Source organism: Gadus chalcogrammus, chromosome 15 (genome assembly GCF_026213295.1).
Source record: "Gadus chalcogrammus isolate NIFS_2021 chromosome 15, NIFS_Gcha_1.0, whole genome shotgun sequence".
In the NCBI taxonomy this organism is placed as follows: Eukaryota; Metazoa; Chordata; class Actinopteri; order Gadiformes; family Gadidae; genus Gadus; species Gadus chalcogrammus.
In genome coordinates this window covers 10,425,518-10,450,426 of record NC_079426.1, presented here as the reverse complement: position 1 = coordinate 10,450,426, position 24,909 = coordinate 10,425,518, and the positions used below count along the sequence as shown (strand labels likewise).

Sequence of the window (24,909 nt, the reverse complement as noted above, 5' to 3'; positions counted from 1 at the left end):
CTCTCTTAACAGTCGCTCCTCTGCAAGGCTTAGGACTTAACAACAGGTAATAACACAACACGGCGAAGGGGATTGGGTTTCATACGCTGCTGCTATTACATGAGCTCGCCCTCAAATGGAGAGGAGGAACACTTGGGTTCATGCACTCCTCACTGGATGAAATCACTTTGTGTTTGTCGTTTCGAATCAAGTCAACTGTCGGAGTCGCTGAAACGGCGGGTCGGATTTGTGCTGCTTTCGTTTTTTGTTTTGTTTTGGGGTTTGGTTGGTCTGGTCTGAGAACAGTGTAGGGATGAAACGCAGGGGTAAAGGGATGCAGAAGCTACACTGGTGCATGCAACACAGATACAGTAGAGTACTGTAGGCTAGAGAGCGAGAGACATAGAGACGGACAGACCGACACAGAGAGAGACAGAGAGAGAGAAAGAGAGAGAAACACTTGCACTGCACTCTGGGTAATTGGACACCTGCTTTCTTTTACTCACAAAAATCACTACCAGTACAAGTGTTTTTCCAACGGCAGCAGGGGAGGAAATACATCAACAGTGTCAATGATCGTACACAGAGAAATGAAACAAAGAAATGAAAGAACAGGAAGGGATGGAAAATAAAAGAACAGAAAAAAGGAAAGGAAAGAAAGAAAACACAGGAAAAGAACAGGAGACAGAAAAATTGCAGGCAAGGATCAATCATCTACCTGGCAAGAATTGTATCCAAAATGAACACGTAAAAATACTAACATGAGAAATGACAGAATTAAAATGGCAACTAATCAAGTGATTCCATCATCTAATGAATACACTATCATTATTGAAGTTGTATCTACATGACATTATTATTTAATTAGTTTGACAAAGAATTGGTAGGTTTCAATAATCGCTTTTTTACATTGTTATTTTGGCTGATGACATTTCTCAGAATACACAGGAATATTCATAATGGACTAACAGGATCTGACAAATGACTCCTCTATGTAGGTCAGGTAATATTCACAAAATGCATGCAGACCAAGGCTAAATATTGAAGACCATTGTACTAACATGGCTTGCATAGTGGCCATCATTTACTATTTAACAGAGGGAACACATTTTCAGTTAACCGTTTTAGGTTAATGAACTATTCATGAGGTCTAAAAAGCTCAAATCAATTAAGTGACTAACTGTGGTGGGGTGACATCTGTAAGAGAGAGAGCAGTTCTGTGTCTGATGGCTTTTAGATGTTAATGTTATATCCGTCAAGCCATCAAACTTTAAACTACTTTTCCATTGTCTTTTTTTGACTTATAAATTATTCTGACATGCTATGTTTATGGCTTTTATTTGTTATTTGTTGTTACTTTTTGGTTCTCTTTCTCAGAAGTATATTTAGATGAATGTATTAGAAAACACATTTAATAGGGTTATTTCACTTTTGAAATGGGCCAATCCAAAACAATTATTACAATTGAAATAAAAACATTACCAAACCTCAAAATATATCTCAAGGGGTTGGGAATACATACACAATCCACTGATATATATATATATATATATATAAATGTGTTAATTTGATGTTCACACCCAAACTAAACAAATCAGTTTCCTACCACGGTTAGCAGTATAAAATTGTATTCTAATCATGCAACCTAACATGAATGAGATACAAGTGAGCGGTGATGGGGAGGGGTACTAATGTAGTGATTAATACGCTCTGTATTTATCATTAATAAAGGAATACTCACGTCGTTTGCAGCCACATTTTTTGATTCGTTTAGCGTCAGTGATGTCGTCATGGCAAGCTTTGCAGTAGAAAAATGCCCTGGATAAACAACAATCATTATCTCTAAGTCTACCTCGTAGGTCTACTATTATTCATTGACATTGCGTCATTTGGCGGATGCATTTATCCAAAGTAACATAGACATTTATTTTTTTCAGTTACCTCTTTACTTCTTTGGCATCGCTAGCAATAAAGAACCCCAGAGTTCCTTCCTGTAGTTTGACGTGGTTTCCTGGGTTGATGAGGATGCTGGGAAATCATAAAAATAAACAAAAACAACAAACACAAATTTGCTCATTATTGCCCTGGCCAGCCTCCAATTTACACTCGCACAGTGCTAATCAAGAGGAATGGTACACACACACACTTATAGGGAGTTCTGATTGGAGGAAAGTTCTGATGGTTTTGGAATGGATGGCTTAATTTGAGATTTTTTTTTTTTTAATTTTAAGAAATTGTAAAATCGATAGTATTGAAAATGTGGTGCTGTCTGCGGCTACTCAGAGAAAAGCTAACCGACTCTGACTTTTGGTCACTGACGCTCATCAATCCAACGAAATAAAAAGAACAGCACGGCAATTTGAATTCTCATGGTTGTGGTTGTCTTGGCATAACAGCAGTGAAGCATGAAGAGTGGATGAGGAAGAAGAGGAGGAGGATGATCGAAGAAGGGCAAAACATGGAGGAAGAGGAGGAGGAGGAAGAAGAGGGATTGGGGGCAAACAAAGCAGGGAGAAATAATTCAAGAGTATGGCGGCGGTCGGATGAAGTGGTGTTTTAACGATCGATTCGTCGATATATATTGATTTGTACGGTCACTTAGACTAACCATGTTATGGGGTGTTGCAGTTGGGGGGGTCACAGACAGGACTTTATCAGTGGTCGGAGGATATGAGAGTTGTCACTGTGACAGTTCTACTGATGGTGGAGAATGCAAGGGAATGAACAGCCCTCGACCTAGCTGAGCATACACTGCATACTTGGGCGAACTGTACTACAGTTTGTATCAGATTATATATATATATCTGATGGCGTGTCAAAAAACATAAGCTTTCAAAAGCCACTGAACGTCTGAACAATATGTGAGGCGACCCCCAACCTCTTTATCCAATGAAATCGAATGTAAACATCAACAAAACAATGGTGGAAGTGATGACTGCTCCGCGTTACATTTCTTTCACATTAAAAGCGGGATTGGTTGCTTACGTTCAACAAATCAAAACTGTTGCAACTGGTTGTATCATTCCCCATTAATTAGACTAATGACAAGATTCATGAGACACACAAACAAACATCATCAATGAAGTTAGTGTGAACTAGGGAGACTAGGACACACTGAAATCCACACATATGCTATCAGGTTACACTACCAAAGTCCAGAAGCCCATTAGAAAGAGAAGAGCATGGCAAGTTTTTTCGTTAAAGTATCTGATTCTACAACCTTCGTAATGCGTCCCATACAACTTAAATCTACTGCTGGGGAATAATATACTTGTAAGCTGCTTTGGATAAAAGATGATGAGACTAAATGTAGTGTGGATGTTTTGCAGAGAAGCTGTGGTAGAGGTGGTTTTGCCCCACAATTAGCTGGCTTTCCGTTTTGTGGCAAATTATAATTTTGTTGTAAATACTGTATTTTACTAGTACAGATAACTTGATTTACGTTAGTATTTTCGGTTGTGCTTGTTTTTATTTCGACCTCTAATGTTGGTGTTATGTTAACATCCCCTTTCTTTTTAGGTTAAGGTAATGTTTAAGGAAAACTAAAAGCCTCTCTTCCTTTCCTCTGGGCTCCCAAAAAGCTTTTGTTAAGTAAGTACAACATTCCGGGAGCAATTGAATTAATTTTCTGCAATGTAATATCTCAAAGAGGTAATTGTGCATTCATGCATTATCTTTAACCGCTGGAAATTAATTCAATGGCTCCCAAAATCTAAAAACAAGACTTGTGCATTTCACTCTGCATGCCTTTCAAAGAAAACTAAACCAATTGTACAAGAAACATCATGAGGAGACAAAACATTGCTGCCCAAATCTGAGATTTCCCCTGTCTCTGCAATAAACGCAGTTGTTGTTTAAACAGCGTTCCGTTCAACTGGCCAAAAATAAAACCCACCACGTCTGAAAGTAAAAAACTCATAATTTGAGCAACAAAAAGGCAAGCGTGGAGCGGCTGCTGTGGCGTGCTCACAGCATGCGGTGACCCGGTACAGTGACCCGGTACAGTGACCCGGTACAGTGACCCGGTACAGTGACCGGACAGAGACGCGCTGGTCAGACAGACAGACAGACAGGAAGTGGAAGCGGCGAGAGGGAGAGAGGAACAGGTACGTGGATGCAGACGGTTGCAGTAACTTCTGTGCAGTTGGACTGTTTCTCAAACACCAAACTGACAGGAAGTGACCTCAAAGGGGGACATCTACTCCAGAGACGTGTGATGGGCGGTGGTGGGGGAGATAGATAATGCATTCTTGCACTTGAAAGTGCACTTGCAGACACACATACGCACAACCACACGCACACGCACACACACACACACACACCCACGCACACACACACACACACACACACACACACACACACACACACGAATGACGTAGAAAGGTGATTAGATGCAGGGACGAAATGTGCTACACGTAAAGATGTACATGAATATAGATGGAGGCATTTTTGCAAAGATAAATGTGGCCACGGTTGTTGGGTTTCATTTTGGATAAATATTGAACTATCATAAGTTTGTCCTCATGCCTTTTCTGAGGACAAACGGGAGGCATGGTGGTAAAATTAGTTTGTATCACCCAATCAAAAAGGCATGCCGATGTTATGCATGGCAGACGTTACGTCCAACTATCTGATCTGTAGTCACCCAGATTACATTATTTGTTTAGTTTTTAGTGACAACAGAAAAGAACCATAAAGACGAGGAAATAATGAGGGAAACAAGGAGAGGAGAACTTAAAGCCACGTGAGACATAGGGATTACCGAAATAAAAAAAAAGACGGATAGAGAACAAAAGTAAAAATTCAGTTTGCAGTGGGAGGGAGATAATATGGCGGGGGTGTGGGAGTGGACCTCTGTACATCGACAACAGGGAGACGAACAAACTGCACTTCTACAAAGCAACGTTCACTATTCTCTCTCTGCCTGCAAAGAAGTTAGTGCTTAGCTTTTCGCAACACGGGACACCATGAAGAAGTTAGCAAACACAATCAGACTCCTGTTCATTGAGATAGAATGGAAGGAGGGGTGGGGGGGGGGGGGGGGGGGAGTGGGGGGAGGGGACCAGGACTGGGGGATTCCCAAAGCCAGAAGCCTTAAAGTGATGAAGAAGGGGTTCAGAGGTTTGGTAGTGACATAGAGGGTAGAGGGCATACCGCTTTCGGCTTCTGCAAATGACAAGACACAAGAATCTCAAATGAAACACAAGTCATTGACACAGAACAAGAGAATATCATGCACGGTCATTGATATTCTCTCCTTGTGTAATGTGGTGTGTGTAGCTTCTGCTGAGCTAAAGTGATATTGAGTTGTGTTGTGCAGTTCCATACACCTTGAAATTTAATGATCGCCATAGAGTTCTGGCTACCTTCGTCAATTAGACAAAGTTAATGGCACTGAGAATAGTGGCACTATATGTTACGGAAAAGAAAAAGATACAGCGAAGAAGATAAAAGACTAATGCTAATGTGCAAGTTAATAACATGTATGTGTGTGTTTATATTTCTTATATTCTATTTTCAGTGTATTACACTGGATTCAAAAGAGCTGGTTTGGCCAAGTGTGAAAATGTACTGTGGTGGGATATTTAAGGAAACAAAAACAAATAGAACATACCGAGTGCCATAAGCCTATATCAACTACGCCTGAATGGATGTGTCAATACATAATGAGTGAAATATACAAGCAACAGGCATAGAATGGACACGTGTGACTTTAAATAATCCTTGTTGAACAGGTTATTTATCATGAAAATCATGTTATTGTTAGTGTTTGTCACGGATTATGGATGATGTTAGAGTTACAATGTTGTTGTCACCTGACCACAACATATACACATAAAGTTGTCTTTGTATCCTTGGCCCAATTGTTTTGGGTTAAGTCACTTTTGGTTGAGGATGGCATATTAACACTGAATTAGTGCCTTAGTAAAAACCAAACTCAAACCAAATCGAGACAATAACTTTAAACATACGGGTAAACCAAAGACTGTGCGCTACAAGGGAAAACACTGATAAGGGTTTTGGCCCAAAAGTGAAGGAAAGGAGCAAAATGAATGAAATAATATACCATAGTAAGACATTCATAATCATGGTCCAGCAAACAAACCTGCTCTCTCTCTGCTCCGACTTGTATTCGATGGCAATTAGCAACAGCTTCAGCTTCACATAACAAAGTCTGCAGAGAACACAGAGAGGAAGTCATCGGGTTAGTGAAGTGTATAACTCAAATTTGGACAAAATCGTCACTCACTTTTTCCAGATCCCTATCAACACCTTGCAGGCACAACTACTTGCATTTTGCTCAAGGATGCCTAGACTACAGACTGTGCATACTCGGAGTTTGAACCCAAAACCTTACGATCAATCGGGTACTTCGACGTAGACATGCTGGGCCTCACAGCCGAATGACAGCGGACCTTTCACCTCAACACAAACGGAGGGGTACTTACTCACAGACTGTAGGGAATGACAAAAGCCCACGAAGGCATTGGACAGATACTCGGTGTACATCTCATTGGCGACTCCTTCCAGGTAATACTTCTGCCATGTGTCTTCTTCAATCTGGAGCAGAAAGGATCATATGTGAGAGTGAACATGCAACCTGAGGACTTCAAACACCGGAGACTTGAGGGAGGTGGGGGGGGTTCGCGGTGGAGGGTGAGAGTGTGGGTCATGCGGCCAGCAGATGTTTGGCCCCGCCACCAGTGGCCCTGGTCCTTATAAAGAGATTCATCCTCTTTGAGGACATGAGAACCTGTTCTCCTATACAAGATACACCTCTTTATTATCACCAGGGAAGCATCAGGGGAACACTGAGCAGATTCAATGTCTGAGAAATGTCTGATTTGATGCGCCATTTTCTTATTTGTTTTTTATAGAGTGACAGATGGACAGATAGAAAAAAAAAACGCTTGGAAAGACTCGTTCGGCTCCAGCGGAACAGAGCTGTCAAAGTTTTGCATTATATGTACCACTTGTCCATGATAAAGCCTTTCCATCTGACTGAAACCAGACTAGATCAAAAACAGATTTACCAAGTGCCTGTATGAAGCATGAAAAAAGTTGCTCTGAGAACAAAAAAAGGAATATATATATACATGACTACCATATGTAAATAAATCGACTCCTGTAACAAGAACTTCGCCCCTGATCGTATCTGTATATCGAACATACGGTGTACAGTGGGAGCGGGAATTTGTGGTATACCTCGATGAAGGACCTCATAGAGAAGAGGTTGGCTAGCATGGTAGACAGGCCTTGGGCCAGACAACTCTGGGCTATGAAGCCTGCCTTCAGCTCAGCCAGACATATGGCATCATCACCCTCTCTCCAGTTCCAACTGGGGATGTTCAACAGATGGGCCTGCGCACGGAGACAGGAGACGGACAGAGGAGAGAGAAACCAGCAACAGCATCATGGTGGAAAGTTAATAAAACGACCAACAGAAACAGGCCCGGATCATTTTCGAACATGATGCCTAAATATCTGCTCTGATATCGGATGTTAACTGTTGTTATGCAAACTAACAGGAAACACATTCCTTAGAACAATGCTGCAACAGAATATAAAATAAAAAAGTTTCAATTTGAATAAGCAAACTTTGACATTATACTAAACATAACGTATAAGTGAGCTTTGGACTCACAGTAAGCTTTGGTGGTGCTCTCTATAAATAATCGATTCATGGTATGGATAATGTATATAAAGAAGTTACTATGGTTACAGATTTAATGAAGGCGATACTGAAAGTTTGAAAGTGTTATGCTAATGCTAATGAGACACAATATCCAGAAGGTATAATGTGTTACATTGACAGAGCGAATCTGCAGCCCAAAATCACAATATTGGAGAGAAGCGTCTATAGGGCCGTCTTCCTCCGCAGACTAGGAAGTTCAGACGGGCTGCCAGGTTCAGGACACTGACAGAACACAAGCTCAATCTGCAAACTCACTGCTGTCCCTAAATCCTACACACTACACTTTTAAAGCCATGTTACAAATGAAAAACAAAACTGCTTTGCATACAAGTAAATAAGTGCAAAATAACCGTATCAATCTTAGCAAGGATGTTGCCAAAGCGTTTATATATGAACATAGAAATTCAATGATCAAATGTACCTTGTTATGGTATTGCAACATTTGTGTGATTATTCTGATTCTCTGGGATGATAGTTCTTGATCGAAATGACCCTGTAGATTGAGAGAACATTGAGGAGGTTAGCAAAAAGTGATTTTTGTTGGCAGATTCCTAGTCTGTTTTGTTGAATTCAGTGGATGTTCATACCGTCATTATGTTCGATGCATCCTCTGCATCTGGATCTGCACATGTATTATTATTGCTAGAATTAAGCAGGCATCTGCAGACTCGATCTAGCCCCAGAGAGCAAGAATAAACGGAGACAGACACAGAATGCGAAACACACATTTACAACTCTGACAGTTCATTGATTTCAGCATCTTGACATACATCATGGACATTTGTTATTGGCTTAGTTCTAAATCAAAACACATCATTTTGAGTTGGAACATTATGCATTTAATGCGAGTATAGCAAACTATCGATCTGACATATATCATAACAACGACGATTAAGTAAACATCACAGCTGTCATGGTTGTTCGGTTGTCTTGGCCGTTACCGTTCTGATTTACTACTACTATTGTGGTCCTGGTTCAACAGGACAAGCAAGGCATTAACCCTGCCGGGGTTGCCTATAGGTACACTGCAGACTTTGGAGATCGAACCCAGTACGTTCGGCCGGGTGCCGGAGCACCATTAATCACTTGACTAAATCGGCCTCCACAACACTGTTACTATTCTTATTATTAAAAGCATGATATGTATTTATAGGTCAGCTATCTCACATACAGCCCAAACAGTACAGGAGGGATTCAAAATGGAATCCATCAAATAAGTTCAAGCACCGCATCTTGGTAGTCTTGACCAACATTGCAGAAAAGCAAAGCGATCAGTTGTTATTATTCTAATTCTAACGGTTAAAAAGGTACCAGATGGTGGCTGGGAATGTGCGTGACATCACATGAAACCCTCCTATACATGCAGACCCTGGGATGTGTGTCTCAGATGTCTCTGAAGGTACCTTCACTCTTGCTAGATCATGAGGGTTGAGAACAGATCCCTGGTACGAACTCCACTTGGGTAAAGTGGCGTTTGAACAAGGCTTCCAGCTCAAGATTAGGGGAAATACTGTCACACAAGAGAGACAAGAAGCGGTCAGACGGTGAACAGGGGCACGGCTATGTATGTTCATATCCAGTTACACCACAGTACATGCACTCTGAATCTTGTATTTTTGAATTGTTGCGTTAGAGGTCGTAAATACGTTTGGACGGCTTGGGGGGGGGGGGGGGGTTCTGATGGGGGAGAGAGATTTGTGCACTTACTTATGGAGAAAAACAATTTCTACATTGACATCATCCCTGTCCTTGTGTAGGAAGTCTTTGAGGAAGTTGGAGACACTTTCGAGAGTAATATGACCACAGACCACAATATGCCTGCGAGAGGGAGGAAGAGGAGGATAATTCATCTACGGCTGTCAACATCAATCACACCAGAGTCTGGCGTGTGGCTTGAAGAAAATCACTCAGGGCACCCTAAAATCCAACTCACAGAAATAGCCTGAGAGAAACCTATTGACATGTCAAGGAAATGTCTTTACAAAGCAAATAAGTCATTCGGATATATCTTTTTTTCCCTTGCCTGTAAAAATAATTCCCCCTTCGATGTTATGAATGTGGTTATTCCGCACGACAAACGCAATCAAACACTCAGCTCAGAACCACTTTAGAAAACCTAAGATATAATCATACAACCCGCAGTGGTCGGATTCCTATCCGTTCTCAATATAAAAATTGTCCCCCCGGCCAAGACACGGCCCACTCTTTTTGGAGCGCTGAATGAATGTTGACAAAAGCATGGACATCAATATTCCCCCTGCCTTCAAACGGGACCTTACTGAAAGCTTCCAATGTGACTTTGGAGGCTTGCGGTTGACATGGATTTGAAAAAAAGACTTCTGAGCCAATGACAGGTCCCTGGCCCGAGAGAGAGAGAGAGAGAGAGAGAGAGAGAGAGAGAGAGAGAGAGAGAGAGAGAGAGAGGAGAGAGAGAGAGAGAGAGAGAGAGAGAGAGAGATGCAAATGAAGCACGAGGGGATGATTACACCGAGGAGATAATAATAAGAGGTTCGATTGGACCGAGGTTTGGCGGGGGGGACGGGGACGTTTTGTGTACTTTCTATCCCAGTTTGTCCTCTAGCTGCTCTAGGAACAGGTCCAAGGTCCTGCAGATAGCATCCATCACTTGATAGCTCAATAGTTTCCTCAGCTGAAGAAAGCCATTTGGGACGGATGGTCTGCTCCAGCCTCGAGTCTTTCCAACAGAAAGGGTTTCTCTAAATATCTCTTTGTCCCAAACACATCGGGGAGATTTGTGTCGGATCTCTATTTGCATCAGACGACATGATCTGGGGAAAACATAATAAATGGGACCACTTGGAAAAAGTAGCATAGAATGTAGGATATAGCATTTAAATCATACTGATCCAATGGATTTAGAGCATTTTTCACGCACCATTTGTTCTGTCGAAAGCTTAACGTCCCCTACAGAGTAATAACGGCCAGATGAACTCAACATGCCCAGCACTGTTTAGCCCCAGCACTGACTGGAGATCCGTGTGGACATGCAGATGGCTGCATTATTCTCCCCTTGGAAGAGAGTTTTCAGGCAATCCTTAAATAATGATAACGATCATTCTCTCCACCGCCGTGCCAATGCGCTCCTTTCTAACCACTTTGAGTCCCTTCGTTTTACCAGGGACTTGGGAAACTCTGGCTGAGTCTCTCCTCCAAGCCCATGAGGTCATGACGGTGGATCACTCATTAACTCCGTAGCCATTGGGCAATTCTTACTCTGATAGATCTCTCGCAGTCGCCAAAAAAGCCCAAGCTCTTATAAACACAGAGAAACTCGTCAAATTTTACAAGGGACATGACTGTATCCCGAAACCATATGGTCCGCAGTAAAACGCTTTGGATTGGATTTATCGACGGACGACATGACAGACCAAGCAAAGCACCACCCGTAAGAACCTCTTCCATCACCCCATCATCCGCCACAGAGACTGGGGTCGCTGCGTCACAGAGAGTGTGGTCCCAAGGATGTCTCGCCAGGACTTCACGACGCAAGACTTAAAGGGGGAAAGTCTGCAACAGATGGAGGCCACCTCGGTGTATCAAGAGACGCTAATGAGGAGCTTCAAGCGGGACGTCTTGGCCCTGGAAGCAGCGAGGAGACAGAGAGTACGTGGTGGTGGTGGACGTGGTGGTGGAAGTGGTAGCGGCTGATGAGCTGACATGTCTGTTGAGGAGCCAGGAGAGCCCCTGGGCAGAGAGGCTCCTCTCGTTTTCCAATGGATTGAACGCTATTGTTCATGTTTTCCTACTCGCCGCACCCCCTCGAAGAATAAAGTTAATGCAGATTTTCTTATTTTTCGTCTGCATGTGTGGCATATAGCGTGTGTGAGGTCCCTGGGGTCAGCCTTTGGTGGGCGGACCTCGGAGTCGGCCACGCAAAGCCCCCCGCAAAAGTTGACCCCGATACCAGACACACACACACACACACACACACACACACACACACACCACACACACACACACACCACACACACCCACACACACACACACACTACACACACACACACACACCACACACACACACACACACTAACACACACACACACACACATAGCGCTTAACTCGGACATGACTGGGACACCCAAGTGGACGACTCATCTGTGGAAGACTTTCGTTTCCACCTCATTTATGATGCTATGATTCATATTTATTATGAATTAAGAGACTGTAAGGCTTTCATTTTGTATCTGTAAATCTTCAGGCGGAAAATACAGTTCAGGGATTCTGCGTCAATGACATTTAATTGTGGTTGCGGCTGAGTGTATGATTATATCGCTGCGTGCGGAAAAGTAGAGTCCTCAATAGGATGGGGCCATGATGGAAAACATTGGCAGGATCAATGGTTGGATACGACTCACACTGGAGATACAGTTAAATCCATTCCCCAGCAATAGCTTTCCAAGTTGTTTAAAAAAAAACATTTTCTTTATGGTAAAGCATAACCTTTAAATCAAACACACATCTAAAAACAAATCTACGGGGGGAAGATAAGATCAGACTACTACAGGATAAAGTAAACAACAAATACAAACAGACATTTCAATCATATGCATCAAACATCACAACGGATCATCACAGCAAGACATGCACCAACGCACAAAAAAAAGCATGCAGTACGGAAACAGCAAACACCCATGATGTAATCAGAGAACACATCAGAACGACGGCTCAAACACCAGCCACACACAGTCACCCACAAAGCACTGCTGTAGTCCTCGTGTTCCTGCTTACTCCATCTTGTAAAAAATGGTGTATCCTGATTAAGTTTAAGTGTTTGTGTGCACTTGGGGCCTATAACTGTTGATAGATATGAAAGGGGTGCTGTCTCGGTGGAAAATGACCTGTAACTGGCGACCCTGTTACAGAACAGTCCCTTTGAAACACAAACACGTCCCCTGAACTTGTCATTTATGTCATTTTGTGTCATTATCCTGAACTATAAGCAAGCAGCGCATTATCAACTCTTTTGCAGATCAGCGGCAATAATCACAACTCTTACAGAATTGTGTTTTCTTGCCGAAAGATCATCCTGACGACCTCTGTTCGTCGTCTCGATAGCTTAACAACCATACGCACTCTCCACGCCTCAAACGGCTAGCACTTTCAGTAGAGTACGGGGGGGGGGGGGGGGGGGGGGGGGCAAATCCAGGGGTATTTGTCAGGGTTCAACCAGCGTTGAATCCAGTTTGCCGTGCCAGCCCCCTTTTGTCTCAGTGGGGACCTAATGGAAACCGCGGAGCCGTAATGGAAACCACAGAGCCCTAAGTAGGGAGGGCGCCACCCGAGCAAAACGCTTGTCATTACGCTATCAGGGCCATGCGGTCGGGGAGCGCTGTCACGGGCTGTGAAGGGTGTACGCTACGCTGCACCGGGCGCTGTACACAACACGAGCATGAAAGCACGTTTCGGATCCAATGTGGATCCAATATGGATCCAACACAACTCCACTTCACTTCCCGCTGACCCTCAAGGCCCATTTCACGTGGCGACGCCGCGGCGCTGCGCACTCCTTTTAATTTGGAAACCCGCTCAGGATGTCTCGTGACCTCATTGTTTGTGAGTAACAGTAATCAGTCAAATATTTGTAATCTCTTAATCTCGTTTGCTTGACATGTGTGTGTGTGTGTGTGTGTGTGTGTGTGTTCTATGTGTGTGTGTGTGTGTGGGGAGAGGGGCTGACAAGTTTGGCACTTACCGGCGATGATGCGCCGAACCCCCCCCCCCCCCCCCCCCCCCCCCCCGGGGCAAATATAAACCCACATGACACGCGCGTCAGGGTCTGTACGTCTCCGCGCCAAGCACTTACACATTTAACTGATTACTGGAGCCTTGTGCCACTCTAAAGCCTTTGTGTTCAGCAGGGAGACGCTGATTGCTACCATATGGCCGTACAGTAAAGCCGAGAGGGGGGCAAGGGGGGAGGGAAGGGGGGCCGGGGGAGGTCGGATGAAAGAAAATAGTAAGAGAAGAGAAGTGTGTGAGAAAAAGTGCTCCTTGGTTTTGACAAGGCCCTCTCTCAACACCCGTCTGTGTGTCGGAGCCGGAGTCTCCGTCCAAACATAACATGTCATCTGTCTCGTCCGGGTGACAGTCAGACCCCATCAAAAACAGGCTCATCTGCCGTGTGGAGACAGAGACAGCTGGGGGGAGGGGGGAGGGAGAGAGAGAGAGAGAGAGAGGAAGAGAGAGAGAGAGAGAGAGAGAGAGAGAGAGAGAGGAGAGAGAGGAGAGAGAGAGAGAGAGAGAGAGAGAGAGAGAGAAAGAGAAGAGACACAGAGAGACAAAGATGGAAACAGAGAGAGAGAGAGAGAGAGAGAGAGAGAGAGAGAGAGAGAGAGAGAGAGAGAGAAAAGAGGAGAGAGAGTTACAGATACAGAGAAACCGAGAGAGAGAGAAGGATAATAAGGAAGAAAAGGGGGAAATATACCCAGAAAAAGTCCTACTCTGTGCTACGCTGGACGTGACGTGGCAGAACATGTCTGTGTGTGCCGGGAGCCTAAAGGTTTGAGCCGCAACGTGGAAAAGGCCCGCTTGTTGTACAACATTTTGTACGGACAAAACTTTTCAAACAGTAAAAAAGAAAAGTGACAACCCCACCAACGAAACACTTACAAGGCATTCGTTGCATAAGAAAACGCTTTTTTGTGCGAGAGGCTTCACACACACACACACACACACACACACACACACACACACACACACACACACACACACACACACACACACAAACACACACTAACACGCACATATATATTCATATATATATATATATATATACATATATATAAAGCTGCTAAAAAAGCCTCTCTCGGGACACCATCTAGCACCACAAAAAAGACCAGTCGGGCATCAAGAAGCAAGCAGGCAAAGCAAGCATAGAGCGTTTGACAGCCTCCAATGGGAGCGAGGCATCCAGCATTCAGGGTGTGGGAGCTGACTGAAGATCAGGGCCAGATTCATGTCGAGCACTGATGATGCAAGCGGTCGAGGCCATGTCACACGGGGATGATGCAATGGGTTAACAGTGACAGTACAGAGGCGAAGGGGTATCGTATTTTTTTTTTTTTTTTTCAGGAGTCATAGCCCTATGCATGATCCGTGAAGAAAAAAGGCAAGTCTACATGTCAGGGGAGAACATATGATGCTAGATGGATAGGAGAAAGAAAGAAGTCATGTACGTGCAATACTAACTCGAGCAATAAAACAGAAACAAGAAAATAAATCATATCCTGCAGACAGTATGCCATTGATTTACGGACATATACTTCAAGGAAAGACCACCAATAACAATGCAGTTGGAGATTTTTGTTGAGGTAGTTCTTGTCTTGTGAGTCTAAATCAATGGCACAGAGTAGGGGTTTCATGACTCGTTTTGATTTGGGATTCTGATCATACCGCATCCAATATATTCATGGTTTGGGCTGGAATCAATTTGAGCACATGGAGCGATGCGACACATACTGATGATGTGGTTAAGAAGCAGCACAGGTGAACGTTACCGAGTGGATCATTGAGCAGTCATGAAATCTCTGGTTTCAAACAAGAGCAAATATCAACACAGGATGTGCCCAGAAGGAGAGGGAAAGAACGAAAGATAGGACTAAAGAAAGAACTAAAGAAAGATTGAAAGACAAAAGGGAGAAGCACAAAAATGATTTTTTAAAGCATAGCGATAGAGAGACAGAGTGATAGAGAGACAGAGACAGAGACAGAGACAGAGACAGAGACAGAGACAGAGACAGAGACAGAGAGAGAGAGAGAGAGAGAGTGAGAGAGAGAGAGAGAGAGAGAGGGGGAGAGTGACAGAGAGAGAGAGAGAAAATGCAATGGCATACAGAAAGACGGGGAAAGGAGAAAAGTCAAAGAGGGAGGAAGAAGAAAGTGAGAATAATAGAAAAGATAGAGAGACAGGGAGAGAGAAAGGTGAGAGAGAAGGGTGAGAAAGGTGAGAGAGAAAGGTGCGTGGACATGTTCGTACCGATGGCCAAGTTCCCCAGTCCCGCAGTGGGACTCTGACATTTTGACAACAAGCGTCAATTTAGACGTCGGTGCTTGCAGTGTGGGGGTGGGTGGGGGGAGGGGGGAGGGGGGGGGGGGGGGGGGCGTGACCTGGAGTCACACTACCACACCTTGTCTGGATCTGAACTTACTTTCTGCCTCGGGTCGAGTTATAACTCCCTCCGTATTTCTTCCGATTAAGGATGAGAGCGGCAATTTCTGGCACGTAGCGAGCAAACATGGCCTGCATGCATGGAACAGAAAACAAAAAGAAAAAAAGAAAAAACGATGCATGCAGAGAGGGTTCTACCGCGCACAGCAAGAACAGCAGAGAACCTTCTGGAATACTTACTTTCTTCCATTAACAGCACTATAGGAACCGCCATATTTCTTGCGGTTTCCTATTAACTCTATGATTTCAGGGACGTAGCTGGCAAACATGGCCTAAGGAGAAGATAGGAGACAGAAGAAGAGACTAAAAAAAATAACAAGACGATTACGTCGCAGTGTGTGGTTTTTTCGGGGGGAGGAATTGTTTGCTCCGAGGTTTGGAGACAAAAGTTCTTTGGAAAATTCTTATTTAGTCATAGTCAGTCATTGTTTTTGTCATCGACTGGGCTCGACTGCTCCAAAAAATGGTTAACTTAACATTTTGAGGGGGAGAACAAAAAAAGTGCTTTGATTGGTGTGAAGGCGGGCTACAGCCGACCCTGAGTCAGGCTGCCCCTACGAGTTCACCCGGAACCTTCCTACAGCCATTATCAAGAACTACGGGGGGTGAAAAAAAACAACCTATGTGCCATGTTCTTTCCAACAAACACAGACACCGCGGCGAGGGGGACTTGAACAGGCTCACCTGATGATCCACAGCCGCAGAACACATTAAGACTCATTTGTTGTTCAGGGAAATGAGCTGGATGCATTTTGCAGGAGTCCACCGCCTTTTTGCTCTATCCTAAAGAGACCTCTCTCTCTCTCTCTGTTTCACTCTCCCTCACCTAGGATAATCCCTCACATCAAGGAAGCCTCGAGGAACACGTACAGCCTTACAGCTGCCTGGTAGCTAGCCATGGCATGCTCCCTTTGCTTCCTCCTCTCCTGAGCTAAGCTATCATCTAGCATCTTTCATAGTGAAAACATGCCCCTAACGCCCTTGGAGACGCACACTTAAGCACTTCCAGCTACGTTGTGACGTTTGAAGGCCAGGTCGGGGTGGTGGTGGTGGTGCTGGTGCTGGTGGTGTTGGTGGGGGGGTGGGGGTTTGTTGAAAGACTATGCACCCTGGAACAGTTACTGACTCGGATGGGAAGCGGCCGTAAAAGGCCGCTGCTTGGCCCTAAAGATTTCCAGATCTTTCTCAGCCCTTGGAGAGCTGGAGCAGGGCCGTCGCCATGGCCACCGGCGCATATGGGCGCACGTAATGCGCACACACACACACACACAGCTGCAGGTCGTCAGGGGAATGAGGTGCTGGCTGCTCCCTCTATTAAACACACCGACTGTTCTTCTACTCTTTTATATAAATAATAACCCTGGCCCTCGCTAATGGCGGTGGTCGGGATGAGGGATATAGGCTGGGTTCTGAGGGGATGTGTGTGGGTTGTCTGCTCATAATCGGAGTGTGTGTTTGTGTGGGTCTGGGGGTTGTCTGCTCCTTACGTGAATGTGTGTGTGCGTGTGCGTGTGCGTGTGCGTGTGCGTGTGTGTGTTTGTGTGTGTGTGTGTGTGTGTGTGTGCGTGCGTGTATGTACATGTGGTCCAGATGTGTAGGGTAACTGTGATGTGTTTGTATGAATATGTGCATGTGTGTGTGTGTGTGTGTGTGTGTGTGTGTGTGTGTGTGTGTGTGCGCTTGTATGGGTGAGTGAGTGAGTGAGTGTGCGTACGTATGTGTTGGTGCGAGGCAGCAGAGTCAGGGAAGAGGAAACTATCACTAGAAGGTGGACAATCAGGCTGGCGACTGGCTGACTGGCTGGCTAGCTTGCTGGTTAGCTGACTGGCTGGCTGGCTAGCTGGCTGACCGAATGGATAGCTAGCTGGCTGACTGGCTGGCTAGCTTACTGGCTAGTGGTGCTGTGGTATCAGTCAAGGTGGCCCAGGTCGGATCCCCCTGCCCCTGTGTTTGTTGGCTTGGTAGGAGGGGTGGGGGTATAGGGGGGGGGGGGGGTGTAGAGGGGGTGGGGCTGTAGGGTGGGGGGGGGGGGGTAGGGTTTGTGGGATTATCTTTGGTGGGATGGGTAGGAAGGTTGAAAGTGGGAATATTTGGGGGGGGGGCGGGTATGTGGGGTGGTAGTATCAGGGGGGGGGGGGGGGGGGGTATTAGGGATGGGAGTATTGGGGGGTTGGAGTGCTGGGGGTGGGAGTATTGGGGGGAGGGGGAGTGTTGGAGGATGCTGAGAGCATTAGGGGGGAGAGTGGGAGTGGTGGGGGGCAGACAGTGTTAGGGGGGGTAGGAGTATTGGGGGGGAGAGGGTGAGAGAGTTGGGATTGTTTGGGGGGGGGGGGGGGGGGGCGTGCGGGAGAGACACGAGCGTCCTGAAACCTCAACAGCTAGCACAGGATATCAATGTCTTCTTGAACTCGCTACTCCTTCAACAGATACTGGGAGTGGACAGACTTGGGGGGGTTAGGAGGGGGGTGGGGGGGGAAGCACATAGTAACTACAGGTGGACGAAACACGGGAGGCCCAACAGTAGGGGATGGATCAACGTTGACAATGACATGACAGTGACAATACTGGTTCAGGATTCACAGAACATTTTTAAAAAGTACAATGCAACAAAATGGCCTAGAATAACAACACAATGGCTTTAAGAGCCAAACAGTCAACACATGACACATATCTTTAGAGCAAAACATTTAGTTTCAGTACGACAGCTATACCAGGAATGTTGGCAAGAGGCAGGCAGGGTTTTGGGGAAAGGACCATGGTAGGGTAGGGGCGGGGTGAGTTGGGGTGGGGGGCTATGAAGGTCAAGAAAAGCCTGTCGCAGTTGTTTTACCAGACCGCCGAGGATGAAAAACACCATGAACAGCCGTCCCAACGTGGTCTTTGCATAGACATCTCCGTAGCCCACTGTGGACATGGTGACCATCAGCAGGTACACACACTCCCAGTACGAGAGAGACTGGGAGTTCTTGAAGTCTTCCCATGGATCCCCTGAGTTTTCCACCTAGAGGGACATGGGAACGGACAGGTGGGTTCAGGGGTTAGGGTGAACAGACGGGCCGACGGACAGACAGGGGGATTTGGTCGGCTGTGTTTTCTAAACAGAGTTGTGAGGTTTGTTTGTCTGTATTGGACACAGCTGAAACAGCTCATGCATTCAGTCAAACATGATTAAAAAAGGACATTGGTGATCTTTCTTCTATTTCGTTTATTGAACCAAGACTGACATCTAGTGGTGGCCTAGGGTGCTTATAGAAATAAAACCGGGTTATCTGCAAGCACATATCCATTATAAACTCATAATCACTACATTAATTTAATAATTTAATGAATGAGTTAATTAACAAAGATATAAATATAATTCAATCAAAATAATGTGGACAACCTTGTTTGAGTGAATGCAATTAAATTGGAAGGCATACAATCATTAATATTTGCATACTTTACCATAATCAGATTCATTTCAACAATAACAAGGACAAACAACGCATTAATGTGCAGAACCAACTATGCTAAGTGCTTTGCTAATTGAATAAAAAGAAGCATAGGGTGTGGTTAAGTAAGCCTAACCTCCCCAGCTGTATTTCCCCCACCAAGACAGCTTATCAACAAGGACGCAGCTGTTTTTCTCAATGTCTATCTATTGATATATATATATATCAAATGTTCTGGGACACACCATCAGATATTTCGATTGTAATAGCAGTGATATGAGAAGCATCAATTTAACTAAAGCTAAACACTGACATCTGGTGTTCAAATTGGGAATATATTACAATATATAATTTCTCTCGCTAGTAAAATAATACAGATTTACAAGGCATCTATTCAATGATCCTCCGGAATCTTATTTTCTTCAACAATGCTTTACTTTGGTACTGATAATTTCAGTGAAGACCCAGAATGTTAACAGATATTTAATCCTAATACCCCTTCTAAACCACACTTACCAGATGTATGAATCCAGCGGCTGTTAGCCATGTGCTGATGAAGATGGAGCACAGGTTCACTAGCTTGATGGAATTGCTGTGTAGAACGAGAAAAACAAGAGAAGATTAAGTGAATGTATTTTTTAAAAGAAGTGGTTGCAAAATACTTTTTATCAACTGGGCTTGACTGCTCCAAAAACGGTAACTAAACATTTTAAATTCATAAATGTGTGTTCAAAGGTGCATCATTGAAAAATGTAATATTTGAGGAAAATGAAGGGCAAAACATGTGACTTTTGATTTGACAAAATGTCACTTTACACGTTAGATATTTATTAGACTCCATGTGTTGGACACAATCTCGTCAGACGATAATAACAAAAATGGCCACTTGGTTACCTTGTTTTCAATATATTCAGAAACTGTAAAATCTCGGAGAACTGTATCAACCTCAGCGCCCTCAGGAATCTTAAACCTGGGAGAGGAAGCGGAGGAAGAGGATGAGCGAGAAAGACAGGTAGAGATGAGAGGGAGAAAGAAATGAGTACATTTAGTATATTGACCTGAAGTGAAGCTGCTTAGCTAAAACATTTTTAGCAGAATAACAACAGGCTGCCGAAAATGTTCAGAGAAATCAAATAGATAAAAAACGAGTTTAGTCAGACAAACTCCAACCAACTGCTATCAGAACAGGCTGACGTGTGATGGAGAAATGTTCAAGGCCATCACACCAGAAGTGTAACTTTACATTTCACTTAGTGGGTGACAGCTGTCACTTAACAAGCACAAATGTCTACGTTGAAATCACAGTCAAAAAAAGAAGCCAGAAAACTTGAGAATCTCAGAAATATAGTGAACTATTATTTGAAGATCTTTGCCTCTTCTATATTATTTACGTTGTGTAATAAATAAGTAGGTTAATACAATTGTTTATGACCAGATTTACACTTGGATTCAGATTATAGTATTGTTCTTACAAAGCCTTACTAATATACCTATATATTGCGGAGTATGCAAAAAAAACAAACAGAAACACAAATGTATCATACTTGTATATCATACTAATGAAAAGAGATGCTAAGGCAGAATTGGGGCAAGACAACACTGAAGCAGAAGGGGTAAAACCCGCTGTGCCAGTTGGATTGTTTCTGCGTATTTTTAGACGGCTCAAACTAGAAGGAAAGCCAGGCGGCGAACGTTACGTCTGCTGCTCGCTCACGGATTACGGAACAATGAACACCTGCCTCCTGATCTCTATGCAACGCCACGCACACTGAGCCCTCACACTGTGGGGTGGGCGTGTGTGTGAGGAGCTCTTTGAAGTATTAGCGGTAATAACGTTGAACTGTTGTAGGGGTTAGTCTTTCCACTGTACGTCTTTCCAGCTATATCTATAAACCATTACGTGATGATGTAAGGAAGATATATGCTTTATTAATCCTAGTCAAGGTAAGCCAAGTGTCATAGCAAAGATAAACATATATATATAAATACACAATGAGTCATACAAATTTAAACACACAACGTAAATGTCAACCTTGAGACTGGTGCGGTGAAACAATTTGATGGTTCAATATTGACTTACAGTATTGAAAGTGTGTCAGAATGATGTGTCCAGTGTGGCCCAGAGAAAGAGGAGCTGATTCTAGATGCAATAGTTTAACAACTTCATAGTTTCAGAGCCATAACTGCTATTTTTATGTCAAAGTCAACGTTTTTTTTATCGTCAAAATCACAATAATACAGATGGAATTACTGTGTCCAGAATTGTAATTTTGGACAATAAAGGAATTCCTTTTGGAGTAAAATATCAATCCAAAAAATATCTATGTAGAACATAGAATAAAGAATATGTGACCAAACAGATATAATAGAAGTGCAGCGATTAATGTGAGCATTCGATCTGACTAAACTGTAAATCCCAGATAATTTTTTTATTAATAATAGATACCATGTAGTTTCCCTGAGACAGCAGCTCTTACCCCAGTTGGACAGGACCTTAAGACGTGACCAGCAGGCCGACTGGAATAGACCAGTGGCAGGTCTCTGGTTTCCCTCCCCATTGAGGTGGACATGATGGGCAAGCCTCACCCGGTAGCCATTTTGAAAAAGTTCCCCACAAGACTTTTTCCTCCGCCACGTCTCCGGGGGAACATCGACACTAGCATCACTACGCTGGCAACGGTACATAAGCAACTTCGGAGGAATCATTGTAGTCAAGGAATTAAAACTATAAAAATAGACTACTTTAATCGGTATCGAAGTTTTCTATCTCCAGGAATGGTGCAATGAGTAGAAATCTTCGAAATAACTCCAGGAACTGATTATAAATACATATATTCAAAGTTGAAGCGATTCTTATTGGGTCAAAGATCTTGTTCTTCGTCGTATTCCTTTGACAAAAGAAAGTGCTGAGTCACTGGGCAGGAATAGCGGTAGTATAAAGCTCTCACTGTTCTGGGTCATATCCTTCCAGCTAAAGTCTAGACACCGAGGGGGGAGCGAGAAAGAGCCTGGTGTTATACCTGTCACATCCGTCTACACAGCCACCGCAGGGGCTCAAACCATCCCATGTCATCATTCACTGGAGGGGGAGTCGCTGGTTTTGAGTTTTTTTTATGATTATTATTATTCTGACAGGATTACTAATCTCCACTCGCCAATCGAAATCATCGCAGGGAGGTGGGGCTTTGTATAAAAGCCACCTGAAGCCCGCTGATGGAAAATGATATAAAATGAGATGGGAAAGAACAAATGTGGAACAGGATTTAATAATCCTTTCTTGATGACTGGCGCCGGGACGAGAGGTGTTACAATGGTACGACACAGATACGGATCAATCATAGGTCTCTCGCCCGGTGAGGGATTCATGGCAGTTTGCTCTTTCGTGAATTTAGATTCGTGGAATGACAACACACAAAGAAATGTATATGAGTCTACATTATAACTAACCCTGCATGAGTTTAAGTTAATTTGTCCGGCATTAACTCAACCCTTTTTACAAGACGAATTTCAAACATGGGAATAATTGAGTTTATCATCATCGTCAATCTCGTCTCTCATGTTCTAGCACTGAGGGTCCTTTTTTTGTGGTTGGTATGTATGATTATGGTGTCATTCAAATGTGAAATGAGCTTGATTAATACGGTGCTAATGACGGTACAGAGAACGAGTTGTGGCGGATTGTGTGCTACTGGAGCTACTGGTCTGTGCAGAGGTTGGATGTAGATCTAATTTGGATAAGTAATTGGTTAGCGTTTGCATTCTAGCTCAGCATTTGTAGCATCTGTGTCTGCATGCTTTCACGCAGAGTTTGCCTATGTGCTTCTGTGCAAATACGCATAGATGCATGTGTGCATGCATATCTTTTTCAGTGTTCACGGTTGAGTATTTGTGAATGTGAAGGCATGTGTCTATGTGAGTGTGTGTTTATGTTTTTGTTTATGTTTGTTTCTGCGTGTTATAGTTGGATGGTGTGCAGTAGTGTGCGTGTCTGTGATTATGCTTTGTTATTAAAAGTGTGTTTGTGTGTGTGTGTGTGTGTGTGTGTGTGTGTGTGTGTGTGTGTATGTGTGTGTGTGTGTGTGTGTGTGTGTGTGTGTGTGTGTGTGTGTGTGTGTGTTACTACGTGTGTGTGTGTGTGTGTGTGTATATATGTTTGTGTGTGTTTGTGTGTGTGCGTGTGTGTGTGTGTGTGCGAAAATGTGTGATAGTGTGTGTGTGGGCGGGGATCTGCTGTTTGTTGGTTGACTTGTACCTTGTTGCACAGGGATGTGGGAAGGAGGGGGTTCTGGGGTTGCGGGGGCGGGTTTAGAAGGGTAGGACCCAGGGGGATTGAATCCAGCATAGATGCCAGAAAAAAAATCTCAATGAATATCTGGTCCCGCGAACACATGTGTCCTCAGCGAGAGAAAATCCCCTTCCCCACACATGGCAAATCCTCTTCTGTACACACACACATACACACACACACACACACACAGAAGCCCATTACATCACAAACACACACACACACTCATTATATCCCATGCACACACATTACACACACCACAACCACCCACACATTACATCACACACGTGTCCGCTGGCCAGATGCTCATTCAGAGAGAGTAATTTCATTGAGGTCCTGAGAGCCAAGAACAAAGAGCCTGTACACCTCCGGTCACAAGGCCCGGCCTGCCTGCTGCTGGAGTCTTTTATCAATCAGCAGCCTGGGAGGATATTATACTTAACCACACACACACACACACACACACACACACACACACACACACACACACACACACACACACACACACACACACACACACACACACACAAGCTGTACACCACTCCAAGTGCATGTTAATTCATAAAAGCATCAAGTCCCTCTCTAAGCCCCGGTTAAACCACCACCCAGTCCTACTCTCTTTAAAATAGTGCATCTCTTCAGTATGAGGCATGCACAGTGCAGTAATGCTGCAGAGCTTTGAAATGTGAGGGACATAGAGCAAATGGGAGGCGTAAGCCACGCAAAAACAACATGAGTTTTCCCCTCATATATTTGCTGGCCAGGGTGGCTCTCTTGTCATTGAAGAAAAAGATATAGCAAGCTTGTATGCACCCATGTCTATGGAAAACCTCTTCAAGGGCCCGATTCTGACACTACATCCAAGAACCACTAGAGGGCAGTGTCAGTTCAAAATGAAATGGAAGTGCCTCCTGTATTTTTGTAATAATAGTCCAGAAAGTCTGCAGTGTGAGTTACATGGGCATGTTTATTCCACTTGGCTTGGCTTGCTGTGTTTGATCCATCAACACTCTGATGGATCAAACTTTCACTCGGTTTTATGATCGATCAATACGGAACAAACGATATACATTTGAAGGGCCGTTTATGTTACTGCCAGGTTGGAAGCGTGATCCATAAATGGTAAATTAAATGAAAGGTATATTACGTTTGGCCTGATTGATATACAGTAGTGCTATTATATCCTGTGGATACTCAAAGCACATTAGAGTGATTGCCTCACATTCAGCCAGCTATTCGGGATCATTTTAGGGTAAGGCGTCTCGCTCAAGGACACCTCAACACTTGGATAGGAGGAGCTGGGGACCAAACCAGCCACCCGCCAGGCCAT

General features: G+C 44.0%; 1 protein-coding gene and 1 long non-coding RNA gene across 2 annotated transcripts in view; both read right to left on the bottom strand.

Moving 5' to 3' along the window:
* Positions 1-24,909, bottom strand: part of kcnma1a (potassium large conductance calcium-activated channel, subfamily M, alpha member 1a) — a 163,331-nt gene that overhangs the window by 57,260 nt on the left and 81,162 nt on the right. The window contains exons 7-11 of the mRNA XM_056610202.1: positions 20,189-20,264; positions 19,811-19,886; positions 18,694-18,864; positions 16,044-16,135; positions 9,383-9,493 (exon numbers count right to left, since the gene is read on the bottom strand). Of these exons, the coding sequence (XP_056466177.1) occupies positions 9,383-9,493; positions 16,044-16,135; positions 18,694-18,864; positions 19,811-19,886; positions 20,189-20,264 (526 nt within the window). The remainder of the gene's footprint in view (positions 1-9,382; positions 9,494-16,043; positions 16,136-18,693; positions 18,865-19,810; positions 19,887-20,188; positions 20,265-24,909) is intronic.
* LOC130405180 (uncharacterized) lies at positions 1,716-6,154 on the bottom strand. The gene is made up of 4 exons (XR_008904306.1): positions 6,086-6,154; positions 5,134-5,145; positions 1,921-2,007; positions 1,716-1,797 (listed from the first exon to the last, which is right to left on the bottom strand). It is a non-coding gene; the product is annotated as an uncharacterized LOC130405180 (long non-coding RNA).